The sequence below is a fragment of the Nerophis ophidion genome, linkage group LG08, assembly GCF_033978795.1.
Source record: "Nerophis ophidion isolate RoL-2023_Sa linkage group LG08, RoL_Noph_v1.0, whole genome shotgun sequence".
Lineage (NCBI taxonomy): Eukaryota > Metazoa > Chordata > Actinopteri > Syngnathiformes > Syngnathidae > Nerophis > Nerophis ophidion.
In genome coordinates this window covers 4,710,205-4,729,423 of record NC_084618.1, presented here as the reverse complement: position 1 = coordinate 4,729,423, position 19,219 = coordinate 4,710,205, and the positions used below count along the sequence as shown (strand labels likewise).

Here is a 19,219-nt window from a genome sequence, read left to right as displayed (position 1 = left end):
GTAAAACAATCTTAAATATAAATAAATATGAATTTACATATGTCATAAAATGTGCTAAACAAAAGAGTAGGAAATACTGACTTAAAAAAAACATCAATTATTAAACTAAAAGTGTTGTTGATATAGTAAAAAAAGAAAATAAAAATGCCCGGGTTTAAACCGATCATAATATTAAGGAAGTAAAAATCCATGTTTGAATACTTAAATGTTTTATTAAACCCTTTTTTTTTTAGTTAAATTTGTTAGAATTCCCCATATATTGAATTAGAACACACATAAAAAAATCTTAAATATAATTAGAAATGAAATTAGATATTATAAAATGTGCTAAACAGGAAGAATCAGAAATACGGACTTAAAAAAACATCAAATATTTAACTAAAAGTGTTGTTGAATATAGTAAAAACAACAACAACAATGCCCTGGTTTAATTGGATCATAATATTAAGGAAGTAAAAATCCATGTTTGAATACTTAAATATTTTATTAAATTATTTAGTTCCCATATATTGAATTACAATACACGTAAAACAAATCTTAAATACAATTAAATATGAATTTACATATAATACTGACTTAAATAAAAACATCAATTATTAAACTAAAAATGTTGTTGAATATAGTAAAAAAAATAAAAATTCCCGGGTTTAAACAGATCATAATATTAAGGAAGTAAAAATCCATGTTTGAATACTTAAATGTTTTATTAAACCCTTTTTTGTAGTTAAATTTGGTAGAATTTCCCATATATTGAATTAAAATACACGTAAAACAATCTTAAATATAATTAAATATGAAATTACATATATCATAAAATGTGCTAAACAGAAAGAGTACGAAAAATTGACCAAAAAAAACATCAATTATTAAACTAAAAGTGTTATTGATATAGTAAAAAAAAAAAAAAAAATTCCCGGGTTTAAACAGATCATAATATTAAGGAAGCAAAAATCCATGTTTGAATACTTAAATGTTTTATTGAACCCTTTTTTTTAGTTAAATTTGGTAGAATTCCCCATATATTGAATTAGAACACACATAAAAAAATCTTAAATATAATTAGAAATGAAATTAGATATTATAAAATGTGCTAAACAGGAAGAATCAGAAATACGGACTTAAAAAAACATCAAATATTTAACTAAAAGTGTTGTTGAATATAGTAAAAACAACAACAACAATGCCCTGGTTTAATTGGATCATAATATTAAGGAAGTAAAAATCCATGTTTGAATACTTAAATATTTTATTAAATTATTTAGTTCCCATATATTGAATTACAATACACGTAAAACAAATCTTAAATACAATTAAATATGAATTTACATATAATACTGACTTAAATAAAAACATCAATTATTAAACTAAAAATGTTGTTGAATATAGTAAAAAAAATAAAAATTCCCGGGTTTAAACAGATCATAATATTAAGGAAGTAAAAATCCATGTTTGAATACTTAAATGTTTTATTAAACCCTTTTTTGTAGTTAAATTTGGTAGAATTTCCCATATATTGAATTAAAATACACGTAAAACAATCTTAAATATAATTAAATATGAAATTACATATATCATAAAATGTGCTAAACAGAAAGAGTACGAAAAATTGACCAAAAAAAACATCAATTATTAAACTAAAAGTGTTATTGATATAGTAAAAAAAAAAAAAAAAATTCCCGGGTTTAAACAGATCATAATATTAAGGAAGCAAAAATCCATGTTTGAATACTTAAATGTTTTATTGAACCCTTTTTTTTAGTTAAATTTGGTAGAATTCCCCATATATTGAATTAGAACACACATAAAAAAATCTTAAATATAATTAGAAATGAAATTAGATATTATAAAATGTGCTAAACAGGAAGAATCAGAAATACGGACTTAAAAAAACATCAAATATTTAACTAAAAGTGTTGTTGAATATAGTAAAAAAAACAACAACAATGCCCTGGTTTAATTGGATCATAATATTAAGGAAGTAAAAATCCATGTTTGAATACTTAAATATTTTATTAAATTATTTAGTTCCCATATATTGAATTACAATACACGTAAAACAAATCTTAAATACAATTAAATATGAATTTACATATAATACTGACTTAAATAAAAACATCAATTATTAAACTAAAAATGTTGTTGAATATAGTAAAAAAAATAAAAATTCCCGGGTTTAAACAGATCATAATATTAAGGAAGTAAAAATCCATGTTTGAATACTTAAATGTCTTAATAAACCCTTTTTTAGTTAAATTCGGTAGAATTTCCCACATATTGAATTAAAATACACGTAAAAAAATCTTAAATATAAATAAATATGAAATTACATATATCATAAAATGTGCTAAACAGGAAGAGTAGAACATACTGACTTAAAAACACTAAAAGTGTTATATATAGTAAAAAAAAAAAAGAAAAAAAGGTTATATTATAATAGATTGGATATTAGGACGTAAAAAGTAGACAGAGTTGTGAATTTTAAGAAATTAATACATAAAATGTACAATATTATATGCAATACATTATTATATTGATTGTATTGTTTCATAAGGAATATATTTATTGCACATATTATTTCTTTATATTCCGTGGCGCTGAATCTCTATTCAATGATCTATAGAAATAAAAGAACTATTTTTAAGTTTGAAAGTAAAATGATTTATCCCTTCAGGAAAGTCATCCCCCAGTGAGGAAAATATGTAAAAATATCTGCAATTTTTCAACATGTTCAAGAAAAAAATATCAAAATAAATAAATAATATTGTGACCAGACACATGAGGGGAAACTACCCCCCCCCTCCCCCCCACAAAAGGTTCCAATGACCCCAATTTAGCTTTCTGTTCTACCTCATTAAAAATTAAAAGACAAAGAGGAAAAATCCATCATTGAACTTGCTGACGGAGATTCTGCTATCTGATATCAGCAAGGAGAGAAAGTCTAGCCAGCGGTTCATTTATTGTCAAGCAAATTAAGATCAGCAGTAATCTCATTTAGCTGTAAAAAAAAAAAAAAAAAACCTGAACGTGGACAATGCTCCCTTTTTAAATGCTGCGGGAAGAGCAAAAAACAATAATAATAGTCCATTTAAGACTTTCTTTCATTTGTTGTTGTCAGCTTTATTTTGGATGAACACTTTCTTCTTAATGGAAGTGTTAACTGCACACTGTGCTGCCTTCAAGAACGCTGGGAAATATGCCACTTGACAATTACTTACATCGAATACAGAATAATTCCGTTAATAATTCAATTACTTTTCTAGTAAAGTAACGAGTAATTGATTACTTTTTATTTATTTAACTATCCCAATATGTAATGTGTTACATTATTTCATAAAACCTCTGTAGTTGCTTGTAAAACATTTTATTGCAATGTTTTTATAAATACCGTATTTCCTTGAATTGCCGCCGGGGCGTTAATTCATTTAAAACCTCTTCTCACTCCTGTGCTTACCAAAGGCATGCGGTAAAAGAAAGCATGCGCTAATTATTTTAAAACCTCTACTCACTCCGGCACTTACCAAAGGCATGCAGTAAAAATTTGAGTGTGATGTAAGCTCGGACCTTAAATCCTACTGAATAGCTCTTAATCTTCTTCCCTTTATGCGGCTTCAAATTAACGGTATTAAAATAACCTCATCCATTTTGAAAATGATGACAGGGGAAGTGTCACGGAACAAAAAATAACAAAAAACGTGTATCCCGAGGTACTAGTGTATACTTACTGTACATGTTTGCACAGGATTTACGGGTACATAAACAGCAAATGAGCTACAGATATGAAAAGCTACTTTTAGAAATAATAATCGTGAACTATCAGAGAACTGTCAACTCTTTTCCATAAGGGAATTAATGCATTTTTGTCCTCAAAATTCTACGCACAATACCCTGTGTCATGGCCGGTGGAAGTTTATTTCGAACATGTAGACAATTTAAATATGATACATCACACATCATTTTTCTTGACAGCATGTCCGAAAAGGAGTAGGAAGAAGTAGAGCTTACTACCTTTTTTTCATTTCATAGCAATTCCAGCACTAACATGTTTACTTCCTGTCTTTCTTTTGTACATAATTTACATCAATTCATTTTCTACCGCCTGTCCCAGCTGCATACATAAGTAGATGTGAGTCACATAATGAGATGAATAATATTTTATTTTCAATAAGTTCAATGTCTTTGTCATCATTCTTCCTTGTAGTTTGAACAGTTTTTCAAATTAATCATATTATTAATGTCATTTAATTCCATATACTGATATGCTAAATGTTTTAAGTGTTGTACGTGCATCTTAAACGAGATTGTCCTCTAAACTTATATTTGTATCTCTTTTGTGGAGATGAATTGTTGTACATTCTTGGTTAGCAAGGTATAGTTGGATTTGTTCATCATTTTGCACCAATCGTTGAATTTCAATATTTTTGATTCAACAAATGGTTTGTATGTTCTCTATATCAAACATTATGGATTATTCTAACTAAGTGGTGTCAAAGTCAAGGCCCGGGGGCCCGAGCTGGACCACCACGTTCTTTTATGTGGCCCGCAGAGACCTGAAATTTGCAAAGTACCTTATATTTTTCAACTTGAATAGTATCTAACACTGCAACAAATATCATAGTATCATGCTTTCCAAACTGTTTTTTTTTTTCAAAATACAAATAAATACAGAGCAAGTTATCTTTTAAATTGGACTGTGTGTGTGTATATAAATATATATATATATATATATATATATATATATATATATATATTTTTTTATATATATATATATAGATAGATAGAGGCGCCTTCCGCCTTAGGCTCCAGCAACCCCCCCAAAAGGGACAAGCGGGAGAAAATGGATGGATGGATAGATAGATAGATAGATAGATAGATAGATAGATAGATAGATATAGTCGAGGTTACTGTGGTTTGTCCGTTATACAGTGCTCAATAACATAGCGTTAGAAATACCCTGAAGAGCAGGGAAATCTGCGAAACAGGCTTGTAAGGATGAAAAAGTCTGTGTTATTTCCCGACTTAACGTTTTTATATATATATATATGTATATATTTATATACATACATATACATACATATATATATATATACATATATATTTTTACACACACACATATATATATAAATATATATATATATATATATATAAATATATATATATATATATTTATACACATATATATATATATTTCTCTATTTATACACATATATATATTTATACATACATATACACACATTATACACACACACACACACACATATATATACACATATATGCATGTATATATACACATATATACACATATATATACACACATACATGTATAAATACACATATATACATGTATATATACACGTATATACATGTATATATACACATATATGCATGTATATATACACATATATATACATATATACACATATATACACACATACACATGTATATATACATGTATATATACACATATATGTATGTATATATACACATATATATATACATATATACACACATATACATGTATATATACACATATATACATGTATATATACACATACTTCCAAAGACATGCACCTGGGGATAGGTTGATTGGCAACACTAAATTGGCCCTAGTGTGTGAATGTGAGTGTGAATGTTGTCTGTCTGTGTTGGCCCTGCGATGAGATGGCGACTTGTCCAGGGTGTACCCCGCCTTCCGCCCCATTGTAGCTGAGATAGGCGCCAGAGCCCCCCGCGATCCCAAAAGGGAATAAGCGGTAGAAAATGGATGAATACATATATACACACACATATATATATATAGGGGGGGGGGGGTGTTGCCCACATATGTGGTCCTCTCCAAGGTTCTCATAGTCATCATTGTCACCGACGTCCCACTGGGTGTGAGTTTTTCCTTGCCCTTATGTGGGCCTACCGAGGATGTCGTAGTGGTTTGTGCAGCCCTTTGAGACACTAGTGATTTAGGGCTATATAAGTAAACATTGATTGATTGGTTGATATACACACACACACACATATATATATATATATATATATATATATATATATATATATGAAAATTTACAGTGGTTTTAATAGCATATAATGCTAAAGTGGAAAACTAGCACTTTTTCTTTTTACAGTAAAATTCTGTCGACTGAGCTGCTACTGTTTTACCATAAAATCTGTAGTTGTTTTTACGGTGTTTTACTGTAAATGGAATTTAAAGTTAAAAAAAAAAAAAAAAAAAAAAAAGGTAGATCTTTTAATTTCCGCCTTCCGTAGGCTTCAAACTTGTACTTTTGCGCCCTTCCGGTTGACTTCTATCCCAATTCAGCAACCAATGAATGTTTATTTATATAGCCCTACATCACAAGTGTCTCAAAGGGCTGCACAAGCCACAACGATATCCTCGGTTCAGATCCCACATCAGGGCAAGGAAAAAACTCAACCCGACGGGACAGTGAGAAACCTTGGAGAGGACCGCAGTTTAGGACCTCTCTCTTAGGAGGTGGGAATCGTCCGACAGATTTTTGCGCACTGGCTTTCTTATCACGCAGACGACATCGCCGAACGGCAAACCGCCGCCACAGAAATGGACGAGAGCGCGTTTTCAGGGATCAAACAGAGGCCACCGCGTAGATTTCATGTCTGGGCTTTGGCCAATTTCTCACAATAGCTTCTGGGATGGAAAGTCACAAGATCAAGAGCTTTTTCTTTTCTCCCCTCGCGTGTTTGGAATATTGGGGGAGGGGTTAATGCTGAGGAGGCCATTGCTTTTCTGCAGGGCTGCCATTAAGTAGCAGGTGAGGATGCCTTCTCTGTCGCCGTGGGCAACGGGCGAGCATCAAACTGATGAGATGCTGACTGCGACACAAAGGACTCGGTGAAGTAATGAAAGATTCAAACACGCCAGAGAAGGGAAGAAGAAAGTAATGACTCATCCAACAGATCGTGGCGTCGCTCCTTGGCTTCTCCTCATTACATTTGGCTCAGCTCTCGTTAAATAAATGATGAGGCCCAGGACTCAATAGCAGACATTAATAACAATAATAGCAACGGCGGCCACGTTCACGCCAAACAGCACGGAATGTAAACAAAGTCGGCATATTCCTGCTGCTAAACTGACCTGTGAGTCATCTGCAAACTACAAGCGGAAGAACAGAAGAGGAAGCTGGTCCTCAATCACATAAACTGAAAGGCAGCGCCCCCTGGTGTCTGGATGAGTCACCACCCAAGTAAGAAATAATGCAATATGCAGTTGACGGGCACTAATAGACTACGTCCTATTCTCCCCCGGTCATGTCCTCTTTTGCAGGGCTGTCCGGGCTGTCTGGGTGGAGTATCTTAAAGGCCTATTGAAAGCCACTACTACCGACCACGCAGTCTGATAGTTTATATATCAATGATGAAATATTAACATTGCAACACATGCCAATACGGCCTTTTTAGTTTACTAAATTGCAATTTTAAATTTCGTGCCGAAGTATCATGCTAAAACGTCGCGGTATGATGACCTGTGCGAGTGACGTCACGCATTGTATCAATCAATCAATCATCAATCAATCAATGTTTACTTATATAGCCCTAAATCACTAGTGTCTCAAAGGGCTGCACAAACCACTACGACATCCTCGGTAGGCCCACATAAGGGCAAAGAAAACTCACACCCAGTGGGACGTCGGTGACAATGATGACTATGAGAACCTTGGAGAGGAGGAAAGCAATGGATGTCGAGCGGGTCTAACATGATACTGTGAAAGTTCAATCCATAATGGATCCAACACAGCAGCGAGAGTCCCGTTCACAGCGGAGATAGCAGGAAACCATCCCAAGCGGAGGCGGATCAGCAGCGCAGAGATGTTGAAGAGGACATTTTGTTCACGGAACCGTTCACAGCTATAAGTCGTCTCTTTTCATCGCATAAGTGTATATGTGTCTTTTAGTTTGTGTTCATAGAAGTGGCTGGTTGTATCCACTGCTTTATGTCTTTGATGTCCTTTGATGTTTGATGTTTCCCTCTTACACACATGGCTATGAGTTGTTGTTTTTTTTCCCTTGGCCTCAGTCTGGACCCCCTCTCCAGGGCCCAGGCTTAGACGGATTTATTTTACTTTATTTTATTTGAATCTTCTATTTTTTTTTCTGCTATCCTCCCCCCTTGTTTACCTGTTTCTCATATTTTTTGTAAGGGGCGCTGGAAGCCAGCAGACCCGTAAGCCATCCTGTTCTGTCTCCCTGTAATGTTTGTCTGATTTTAAATGGGATTGTGCTGAAACTGTTAATTTTCCTGAAGGAAATCTCCTGAAGGAATAAATAAAGTAGTATCTATCTATCTATCTATCTATTTAAATGAATGCCCAAAAATATTATATTTCAAGAACTTTTTTTTATAATCATAAGGTGGCAACTTTTGGTGTAAGAAGATCCCAAAAAAAAAACATTTGAATAATTAACAGCAGCAGCCGGAAGCGAACAGCTCTGACGTCATGAGCGTCACAAGATAAGCGTGACGTCTGTAATTTAAGCAGCCAACCCCCCACCCGGCATAAAAAAACCGAATGATTTTATTAAGACGCAAACAACACGAACGTCATAGCCAAATAATGAATCAAAGAAATCAAGCATAGTAAAAAAGTCATCTCCTAAAACAACCATTTTGTCTGTATTGCGCCAGCACCATGACAGGTGCGAACGCTAGCTTGCCAGAATAAACGTCCGGTTTGGACAGAGAAAACTTCAAAACAAAAGCTTCGAACGTTCCGTTAAACTTGTTCAACTGTACATCCTGCAAATATTATTTCCGTATAAATATTGAAAAATGGTGTTGTTGTTGTTTTTTTAATTAACTCAGCGCATTCTGGTTGTTATTTGGCTTAAAATTCTGCTTACAATGAACGGAAAAAGCTTTATTGTGAAATTCTCACTATCTAAGTTGGCGTTGACACCGAGCCGCTTCATAATGTCAAACGGAATAGTATTTATTTTTTACTTAGTGCTCTGTTAATGCCATTTTTTATTTTTATTTGAACCAAATAGTGGGCTTTTGACATTTATTGTGACGAGCATCAAGGTGAACACCATGTGGGTCTTCGGCTACGGCTCCCTCATTTGGAAGGTTGATTTCCCTTATGAGTTGAAAAGAATAGGTTACATTAAAGGTTTCAGCCGTCGCTTCTGGCAGGGGAGCACCGACCACCGGGGAGTGCCGGGGAAAGTAAGTCCGACCAACTAACGTCCGGCGTTTTTTGTTATTTTACCAATCATGAACGATGGTTGGTTAAATAACGCACTTGTGATGCGTTTGGGGGTCGATCGGACATCTGAGTTGCGTCATACACTCTGTTAATAGTTACGCAGATATTACAAACCTCGTTTCCATATGAGTTGTGAAATTGTATAATATAAACGGAATACAATGATTTGCAAATCCTTTTCAACCCATATTCTATTGAATGCACTGCAAGGACAAGATATTTGATGTTCAAACTCAAACTTTTTTTTTTTTTTTGCAAATAATAATTCACTTAGAATTTCATGGCTTTAACACGTGCCAAAGTAGTTGGGAAAGGACATGTTCACAATTGTGTTACATCACCTTTTCTTTTAACAACACTCAATAAACGTTTGGGAACTGAGGAAAGTAATTGTTGAAGCTTTGAAAGTGGAATTCTTTCCCATTCTTGTTTTATGTAGAGCAGGGGTGTCAAACGTAAGGCCCGCGGGCCGAATCAGGCCCTCAAACAGGTTTTATCCGGCCCGCGGGCAGAGGTGGGTAGTAACGCGCTACATTTACTCCGTTACATCTACTTGAGTAACTTTTGGGATAAATTTTACTTCTAAGAGTAGTTTTAATGCAACATACTTTTACTTGAGTATATTTATAGAGAAGAAACGCTACTTTTACTCCGCTCCATTCATGTACATTCAGCTCGCTACTTTTTTTTAATCGATCTATTAATGTTTGTTTTGGTTTTACAAAGTAAGATCTATGCATGCCTGCGTTTCACCAATCACATGCAGTCACTGGTGACGTTGGACCAATCAAACAGAGCCAGGCGGTCACATGACCGTCACATATAATACCCGACTTAAACAAGTTGAAAAACTTATTTGGGTGTTAAAACATTTAGTGGTCAATTGTACGGAATATGTACTGAACTGTACAATCTACTAATAAAAGTTTCAATCAATCAATCAAAAATGTAAAGGAAAAACGACACTTTCTATTTCAACCGTACTTTCCATCAAAAGCCTAAAGACTGATCGCACAGTTCCTGTCTTCACAATAAAAGTGCCGCTCCATCGCGCCTGCGTTGACAAAATAAGAGTCTCCGAAAGCCAGCGCAAACAAGCGAGCAAGCTACGGAGTTTGCCGCCAACGTATTTCTTGTAAAGTGCATGAAAACGAATATGGAAGCTGGACAAATAAGATGCCAAAAACCAATGACTTTCATGTGGTATTAGACAGAAAGGAGGAACTTTTTTTCTCCTCCATTTGAAAACGTGGACGTTATCAGCACTATACTGTCTGATTCCAATCAATGCAAGTCATCAGAATCAGGTAATACACCAACTTATATTCTTGTCTTCATGAAAGATAAGAATCTACATGTTAAACATGCATTAAAACATTCATTAAAACACTTTAACATGTGAACAAAAACGGCAAAATAAATAAATATAAATTATATACTGTAAATATAAATATATATATATATATATGAAATGTTTGTGTATGTATATATGAGGTAGATTACCTCGACTTCGTCATTTATTAAGCAATTGATTAACGTTGAAAAACTTATTCGGGTGTTACCATTTAGTGGTCAATTGTATGGAATATGTACTGTACTGTGCAATCTACTAATACAAGTTTCAATCAATCAATCAATCAATCAATCAATGCCTACTGAGCCTGTTGTGCTGTTATGTTATTGTGGCTCAAAGTGCCCTATTTTTTTTATTTTAATGTACTATTATTTAATATATATTATTGTTTTAGTTGCTTAAGAGATATCCCCGGCTCTGAATTTGCTCGTTGCTATTTTTATGTTTTTGTGCATTACTTGTTGCCGTAATCATTAAACAAACAGGTTACTCATCAGTTACTCAGTACTTGAGTAGTTTTTTCACAACATACTTTTTACTTTTACTCAAGTAAATATTTGGGTGACTACTCCTTACTTTTACTTGAGTAATACATCTCTAAAGTAACTGTACTCTTACTTGAGTACAATTTCTGGCTACTCTACCCACCTCTGCCCGTTGGATGAGTTGCCTAAGTATGAAAATGAGCCAAAATGTTTGAATGAAGGAAACTGCTGTTCTAAATATGTCCACTAGATGTCGCAATAGCAATTATTTGTATCTTTGTGGATTATGCTACGAATGTAAAAAAAAAACAGACATGTCAATGAAAATAATCAAACTACATAAATAACACCCTGTAATTTGATTTTAATACTATTTTTTTATATTGATAGATTGAAAATTAACACCCAACCAGTTGACTGATGAACATTATCACATAATTTATTCAGAAAGTATAAATAACGAGAAATAAAGATAGAAGTGTAAAATTAAAGTTATTTTCAGAATGTGCTTGTTCTATTTTTGAACAAAGAAAACTATCTAAAGTTGTCTTTATTTTTAAGTTTTCATGCCACGAGTTTTCCAGTCTGGCCCACTTGGAAGTAGATTTGTCTCCGTGTGGCCCCCCCATCTAAAATGAGTTTGACACCCCTGATGTAGAGCTTCAGTGGTTCAACAGTCGTATTTTACGCTTCATAATGCGCCACACATTTTCGATCAGAGACAGGTCTGGACTGCAGACGGGCCAGGAAAGTACCCGCACTCTTTTTTTTACGAAGCCACGCTGTTGTAACACTTGTCTTGCTGAATGAAATAAGCAGGGGCGTCCATTATAACGTTGCTTGAATGACAACATATGTTGTTCCAAAACCTGTATGGACCTTTCAGCATCAATGGTGCCTTCACAGATGTGTAAGTTACCCATGCCTTGGGCACTAATAAAGTTAAAGTTAAAATACCAATTATTGTCACACACATACGAGATGTGGCAAAATTATTCTCTGCATTTGACCCATCACCCTTGACCACCCCCTGGGAGTTGAAGGGAGCAGTGTGCAGCAGCAGTGCCGCGCCCGGGAATCATTTTTGGTGATTTAACCCCCAATTCCAACCCTTAATCCTGAGTGCCAAGCAGGGAGGTAATGGGTCCCATTTTTATAGTCCTTGGTATGACTCGGCCGAGATTTGAATTCACGACCTACCGATCTCAGGGCGGACACTCTAACCACTAGGCTGTATTCAACGATGCCAGAAAAAGATCTCTTCTATGCCACTCCTTTTTCTCAGTTTGTCCACCAAACTTTTTATACTGTCACAGATGCTGGCTTTTGAACTTTGCGCCTATAACAATCCGAATGGTTATTTTCCTCTTTGTTCTGGAGGACACCACGTCCCCTGTTTCCAAATATAATTTGAAATGTAGACTCATCAGACCACAGAACACCTTTCCACTTTGCATCAGTCCATCTTAGTTGAGCTCGGGCCCAGCCAAGCCGGTGGCGTTTCAGGGTGTTGTTGATAAATGGGTTTGGCTTTGCATAGTAGAGTTTTAACTTGCACTTACAGATGTAGCGACAAACTGTAGTTACTGACAGTGGTTTTATGAAGTGTTCCTGAGCCCATGTGGTGATATCCTTTACACACTAATGTCGGTTTTTGATGCAGTACCGCCTGAGGGATCAAATGTCCGTAATATCATCGCTTACGTGCAGTGATTTCTCCAGATTCTCTGAACTTTTTGATGATTTTTACGGACCGTACATGTTAAAATCCAATAATTCCTTGCAATAGCTCGTTGAGAAATGTTGTTCTAAAACTTTTCGACAATTTGCTTACAAATTGGTGACCCTCACCCCATCCTTGTTTGTAAAATTACTTAGCATTTCATGGAAGCTGCTTTTACACCCAATCATGGCACCCACCTGTTCCCAATTAGCCTGCACACCTGTGGGATGTTCCAAATAAGTGTTTGATGAGCATTCCTCAACTTTATCAGTATTTATTGCCACCTTTCCCAACTTCTTTGTCACGTGTTGCTGGCATCAAATTCTAAAGTTAATGATTATTTGCAAAAAAAATGTTTTTATCAGTTTGAACATCAAATATGTTGTCTTTGTAGCATATTCAACTGAATATGGGCTGAAAATGATTTGCAAATCATTGTATTCTGTTAATATTTACATCTAACACAATTTCCCAACTCATATGGAAACGGGGTTTGGACGCAAGCGACTTCAAAGTCGCTGGGAAATTACATAACTGTGTTGTTTTTTTATTTAAAGTGTTCATTTTGATATTGGTTTACACGTTTCTATTTTCTTTTTTTTTTTAACAGCCTGGCCGAGTCGTGACTCTAGTTGAGGATCCTGAGGTAAGTAAAACCATCATAACAAAATAAGTAACACATTATTTTAAAAGCACAAACCCCTAAACCAGTGAAGTTGGCACGTTGTGTAAATGGTAAATAAAAACAGAATACAATGAACACCATCGCGGAACGGCAAAACGGCGCTTCAAACGTGTGCTTTTGCGCCCTTTTGAGTGACTTCTGACCCCGTTTGTGACATTTTTACCAGGAGGTGGGAATCGTCGGACAGATTTGTGCACGCCAAGCAGCAGAAATTGCGCACTAACTTTCTTATCCGGAACGGCAAAACGGCGCTTCAAACGTGTGCTTTTGCGCCCTTCCGGCTGACTTCTATCCCCGTTCAGGACATTTCCCCCAGAAGGTGGGAATCGTCCGACAGATTTGTTTACGCCAAGCAGCAGAAATTGCGCATTGGCTTTCTTATCACGCAGACGACGTCGCGGAACGGAAAAACGCCGCTTCGAACGTGTGCTTTTGCGCCCTTCCGGGTGACTTCTATCCCCGTTTAGGACATTTTTACCAGGAGGTGGGAATCGTCCGACAGATTTGTGCACGCTAAGCAGCAGAAATTGCACATTGGCTTTCTTAGCACGCAGACGACATCGTGAAACGGCAAAACAGCGCTTCAAACGTGTGCTTTTGCGCCCTTCCGAGTGACTTCTATCCCCGTTGGTGACATTTTTACCAGGAGGTGGGAATCGTTCGACAGATTTGTGCACGCCAAGCAACAGAAATTGCGCATTAACTTTCTTATCCGGAACGGCAAAACGCTGCTTCGAACGTGTGCTTTTGGGCCCTTCCGGGTGACTTCTATCCCCATTTAGGACATTTTTACGAGGACGTGGGAATTGTCCGACAGATTTGTGCACGCTAAGCAGCAAAAATTGCGCATTAACTTTCTTATCCGGAACGGCAAAACGGCGCTTCAAACGTGTGCTTTTGCGCCCTTCCAGGTGACTTCTATCCCCATTTAGGACATTTTTACGAGGACGTGGGAATTGTCCGACAGATTTGTGCACGCCAAGCAGCAAAAATTGCGCATTAACTTTTTTATCCGGAACGGCAAAACGGCGCTTCTAACGTGCGCTTTTGCGCCCTTCCGGGTGACTTCTATCCCCGTTTAGGACATTTTTACCAGGAGGTGGGAATTGTCCGATAAATTTGTGCACGCCAAACAGCAGAAATTGCGCACTGGCTTTCTTATCACGCAGATGACATCGTGGAACGGCAAAACGCAGCTTCGAACGTGTGCTTTTGGGCCCTTCCGGTTGACTTCTATCCTCGTTTAGGACATTTTTACCAGGAGGTGGGAATTGTCCGACAGATTTGTGCACGCCAAGCAACAGAAATTGCGCATCGGCTTTCTTATCACGCAGACGACATCGCGGAACGACAAAACGCCGCTTCAAACGTGTGCTTTTGCGCCCTTCCAGGTGACTTCTATCCCCATTTAGGACATTTTTACGAGGACGTGGGAATTGTCCGACAGATTTGTGCACGCCAAGCAGCAAAAATTGCGCATTAACTTTTTTATCCGGAACGGCAAAACGGCGCTTCTAACGTGCGCTTTTGCGCCCTTCCGGGTGACTTCTATCCCCGTTTAGGACATTTTTACCAGGAGGTGGGAATTGTCCGATAAATTTGTGCACGCCAAACAGCAGAAATTGCGCACTGGCTTTCTTATCACGCAGATGACATCGTGGAACGGCAAAACGCAGCTTCGAACGTGTGCTTTTGGGCCCTTCCGGTTGACTTCTATCCCCATTTAGGACATTTTTACGAGGACGTGGGAATTGTCCGACAGATTTGTGCACGCCAAGCAGCAGAAATTGCGCATCGGCTTTCTTATCACGCAGACGACATCGCGGAACGACAAAACGCCGCTTCAAACGTGTGCTTTTGCGCCCTTCCAGGTGACTTCTATCCCCATTTAGGACATTTTTACGAGGACGTGGGAATTGTCCGACAGATTTGTGCACGCCAAGTAGCAAAAATTGCGCATTAACTTTTTTATCCGGAACGGCAAAACGGCGCTTCTAACGTGCGCTTTTGCGCCCTTCCGGGTGACTTCTATCCCCGTTTAGGACATTTTTACCAGGAGGTGGGAATTGTCCGATAAATTTGTGCACGCCAAACAGCAGAAATTGCGCACTGGCTTTCTTATCACGCAGATGACATCGTGGAACGGCAAAACGCAGCTTCGAACGTGTGCTTTTGGGCCCTTCCGGTTGACTTCTATCCTCGTTTAGGACATTTTTACCAGGACGTGGGAATTGTCCGACAGATTTGTGCACGCCAAGCAACAGAAATTGCGCATCGGCTTTCTTATCACGCAGACGACATCGCGGAACGACAAAACGCCGCTTCAAACGTGTGCTTTTGCGCCCTTCCAGGTGACTTCTATCCCCATTTAGGACATTTTTACGAGGACGTGGGAATTGTCCGACAGATTTGTGCACGCCAAGCAGCAAAAATTGCGCATTAACTTTTTTATCCGGAACGGCAAAACGGCGCTTCTAACGTGCGCTTTTGCGCCCTTCCGGGTGACTTCTATCCCCGTTTAGGACATTTTTACCAGGAGGTGGGAATTGTCCGATAAATTTGTGCACGCCAAACAGCAGAAATTGCGCACTGGCTTTCTTATCACGCAGATGACATCGTGGAACGGCAAAACGCAGCTTCGAACGTGTGCTTTTGGGCCCTTCCGGTTGACTTCTATCCCCATTTAGGACATTTTTACGAGGACGTGGGAATTGTCCGACAGATTTGTGCACGCCAAGCAGCAGAAATTGCGCATCGGCTTTCTTATCACGCAGACGACATCGCGGAACGACAAAACGCCGCTTCAAACGTGTGCTTTTGCGCCCTTCCAGGTGACTTCTATCCCCATTTAGGACATTTTTACGAGGACGTGGGAATTGTCCGACAGATTTGTGCAGGCCAAGCAGCAGAAATTGCGCATTAACTTTTTTATCCGGAACGGCAAAACGGCGCTTCTAACGTGCGCTTTTGCGCCCTTCCGGGTGACTTCTATCCCCGTTTAGGACATTTTTACCAGGAGGTGGGAATTGTCCGATAAATTTGTGCACGCCAAACAGCAGAAATTGCGCACTGGCTTTCTTATCACGCAGACGACATCGTGGAACGGCAAAACGCAGCTTCGAACGTGTGCTTTTGGGCCCTTCCGGTTGACTTCTATCCTCGTTTAGGACATTTTTACCAGGAGGTGGGAATTGTCCGACAGATTTGTGCACGCCAAGCAACAGAAATTGCGCATTGGCTTTCTTATCACGCAGACGACGTCGCGGAACGGAAAAACGCCGCTTCGAACGTGTGCTTTTGCGCCCTTCCGGGTGACTTCTATCCCCGTTTAGGACATTTTTACCAGAAGGTGGGAATTGTCCGACAGATTTGTGCACACCAAGCAGCAGAAATTGCGCATTGGCTTTCTTATCACGCAGACGACATCGCGGAAAGGCAAAACGCCGCTTCAAACGTGTGCTTTTGCGCCCTTCCGGTTGACTTCTATCCCCGTTTAGGACATTTTTACCAGGAGGTGGGAATCGTCCGACAGATTTGTGCACGCTAAGCAGCAGAAATTGCGCATTAACTTTCTTATCCGGAACGGCAAAACAGCGCTTCAAACGTGTGCTTTTGCGCCCTTCCAGGTGACTTCTATCCCCGTTTAGGACATTTCCCCCAGAAGGTGGGAATTGTCCGATAAATTTGTGCACGCCAAACAGCAGAAATTGCGCATTGGCTTTCTTATCACGCAGACAACATCGTGGAACGGCAAAACGCAGCTTCGAACGTGTGCTTTTGGGCCCTTCCGGTTGACTTCTATCCCCGTTTAGGACATTTTTACCAGGAGGTGGGAATCGTCCGACAGATTTGTGAAAACGAAGCAGCAGAAATTGCGCATTGGCTTTCTTATTACGCAGACGACATCGCGGAACGGCAAAACGCTGCTTCAAACGTGTGCTTTTGGGCCCTTCCGGTTGACTTCTATCCCTGTTTAGGACATTTTTACCAGGAGGTGGGAATCGTCCGACAGATTTGTGCACGCCAAGCAGCAAAAATTGCGCATTAACTTTCTTATACGGAACGGCAAAACGGCGCTTCAAACGTGTGCTTTTGCGCCCTTTTAAGTGACTTCTATCCCCGTTTAGGACATTTCACCCAGGAGGTGGGAATTGTCCGACAGATTTGTGCACGCCAAGCAGCAGAAATTGCGCATTGGCTTTCTTATCACGCAGACGACATCGCGGAAAGGCAAAACGCCGCTTCAAACGTGTGCTTTTGCGCCCTTCCGGTTGACTTCTATCCCCGTTTAGGACATTTCACCCAGGAGGTGGGAATTGTCCGACAGATTTGTGCACGCCAAGCAGCAAAAATTGCGCATTAACATTCTTATCCGGAACGGCAAAACGCCGCGATGAACGTGTGCTTTTGCGCCCTTTTGAGTGACTTCTATCCCCGTTTGTGACATTTTTACCAGGAGGTGGGAATCGTCCGACAGATTTGTGAACGCCAAGCAGCAAAAATTGCGCATTAACTTTCTTATACGGAACGGCAAAACGTGTGCTTTTGCGCCCTTTTGAGTGACTTCTATCCCCGTTTGTGACATTTTTACACGGACGTGGGAATTGGCTGACAAATTTGTGCACGCCAAGCAGCAAAAATTGCGCATTAACTTTCTTATCCGGAACGGCAAAACGGCGCTTTAAATGTGTGCTTTTGCGCCCTTCCGGTTGACTTCTATCCCCGTTTAGGACATTTCCCCCAGAAGGTGGGAATTGTCCGATAAATTTGTGCACGCCAAACAGCAGAAATTGCGCACTGGCTTTCTTATCACGCAGACGACATCGTGGAACGGCAAAACGCAGCTTCGAACGCGTGCTTTTGCGCCCTTCCGGTTGACTTCTATCCCCGTTTGTGACATTTTTACACGGACGTGGGAATTGGCTGACAAATTTGTGCACGCCAAGCAGCAAAAATTGCGCATTAACTTTCTTATCCGGAACGGCAAAACGGCGCTTTAAATGTGTGCTTTTGCGCCCTTCCGAGTGACTTCTATCCCCGTTTAGGACATTTCACCCAGGAGGTGGGAATTGTCCGACAGATTTGTGAAAACCAAGCAGCAGAAATTGCGCATTGGCTTTCTTATCACGCAGACGACATGGCGGAACGGCAAAACGCCACTTCGAACGTGTGCTTTCGCGCCCTTCCGGGTGACTTCTATCCCCGTTTAGGACATTTTTATCGTTACCATGAATTGATTAACGTGGACCCTGACTTAAACAAGTTGAAAAACTTATTCTGGTGTTACCATTTAGTGGTCAATTGTACGGAATATGTACTGTGCAATCTACTAATAAAAGTATCAATCAATCAATCAATCAATCAATCAATCAATCAATCAATCAATCCTCCGACAGATTTGTGCACGCCAAGCAGCAGAAATTGCGCATTGGCTTTCTTATCACGCAGACGACATTGCGGAAAGGCAAAACGCCGCTTCGAACGTGTGCTTTCGGGCCCTTCCGGTTGACTTCTATCCCCGTTTAGGACATTTTTACCAGGAGGTGGGAATCGTCCGACAGATTTGTGCAGGCCAAGCAGCAAAAATTGCGCATTAACTTTCTTATCCGGAACGGCAAAACGGCGCTTCAAACGTGTGCTTTTGCGCCCTTCCGGGTGACTTCTATCCCCGTTTAGGACATTTTTACCAGGAGGTGGGAATTGTCCGATAAATTTGTGCACGCCAAACAGCAGAAATTGCGC

At 38.7% G+C, this 19,219-nt stretch overlaps 1 protein-coding gene across 2 annotated transcripts in view; it reads left to right on the top strand.

The window, feature by feature from the left end:
• Nucleotides 1–8,913: 8,913 nt before the first annotated feature.
• LOC133557225 (putative glutathione-specific gamma-glutamylcyclotransferase 2) overlaps nucleotides 8,914–19,219 on the top strand; it is a 41,263-nt gene continuing 30,957 nt past the window's right edge. For both annotated transcript variants that reach the window (XM_061907529.1, XM_061907528.1), the window contains exons 1-2: nucleotides 8,914–9,190; nucleotides 13,403–13,438. In XM_061907529.1, the coding sequence (XP_061763513.1) occupies nucleotides 9,056–9,190; nucleotides 13,403–13,438 (171 nt within the window). In that variant the 5' untranslated portion in view covers nucleotides 8,914–9,055. The remainder of the gene's footprint in view (nucleotides 9,191–13,402; nucleotides 13,439–19,219) is intronic.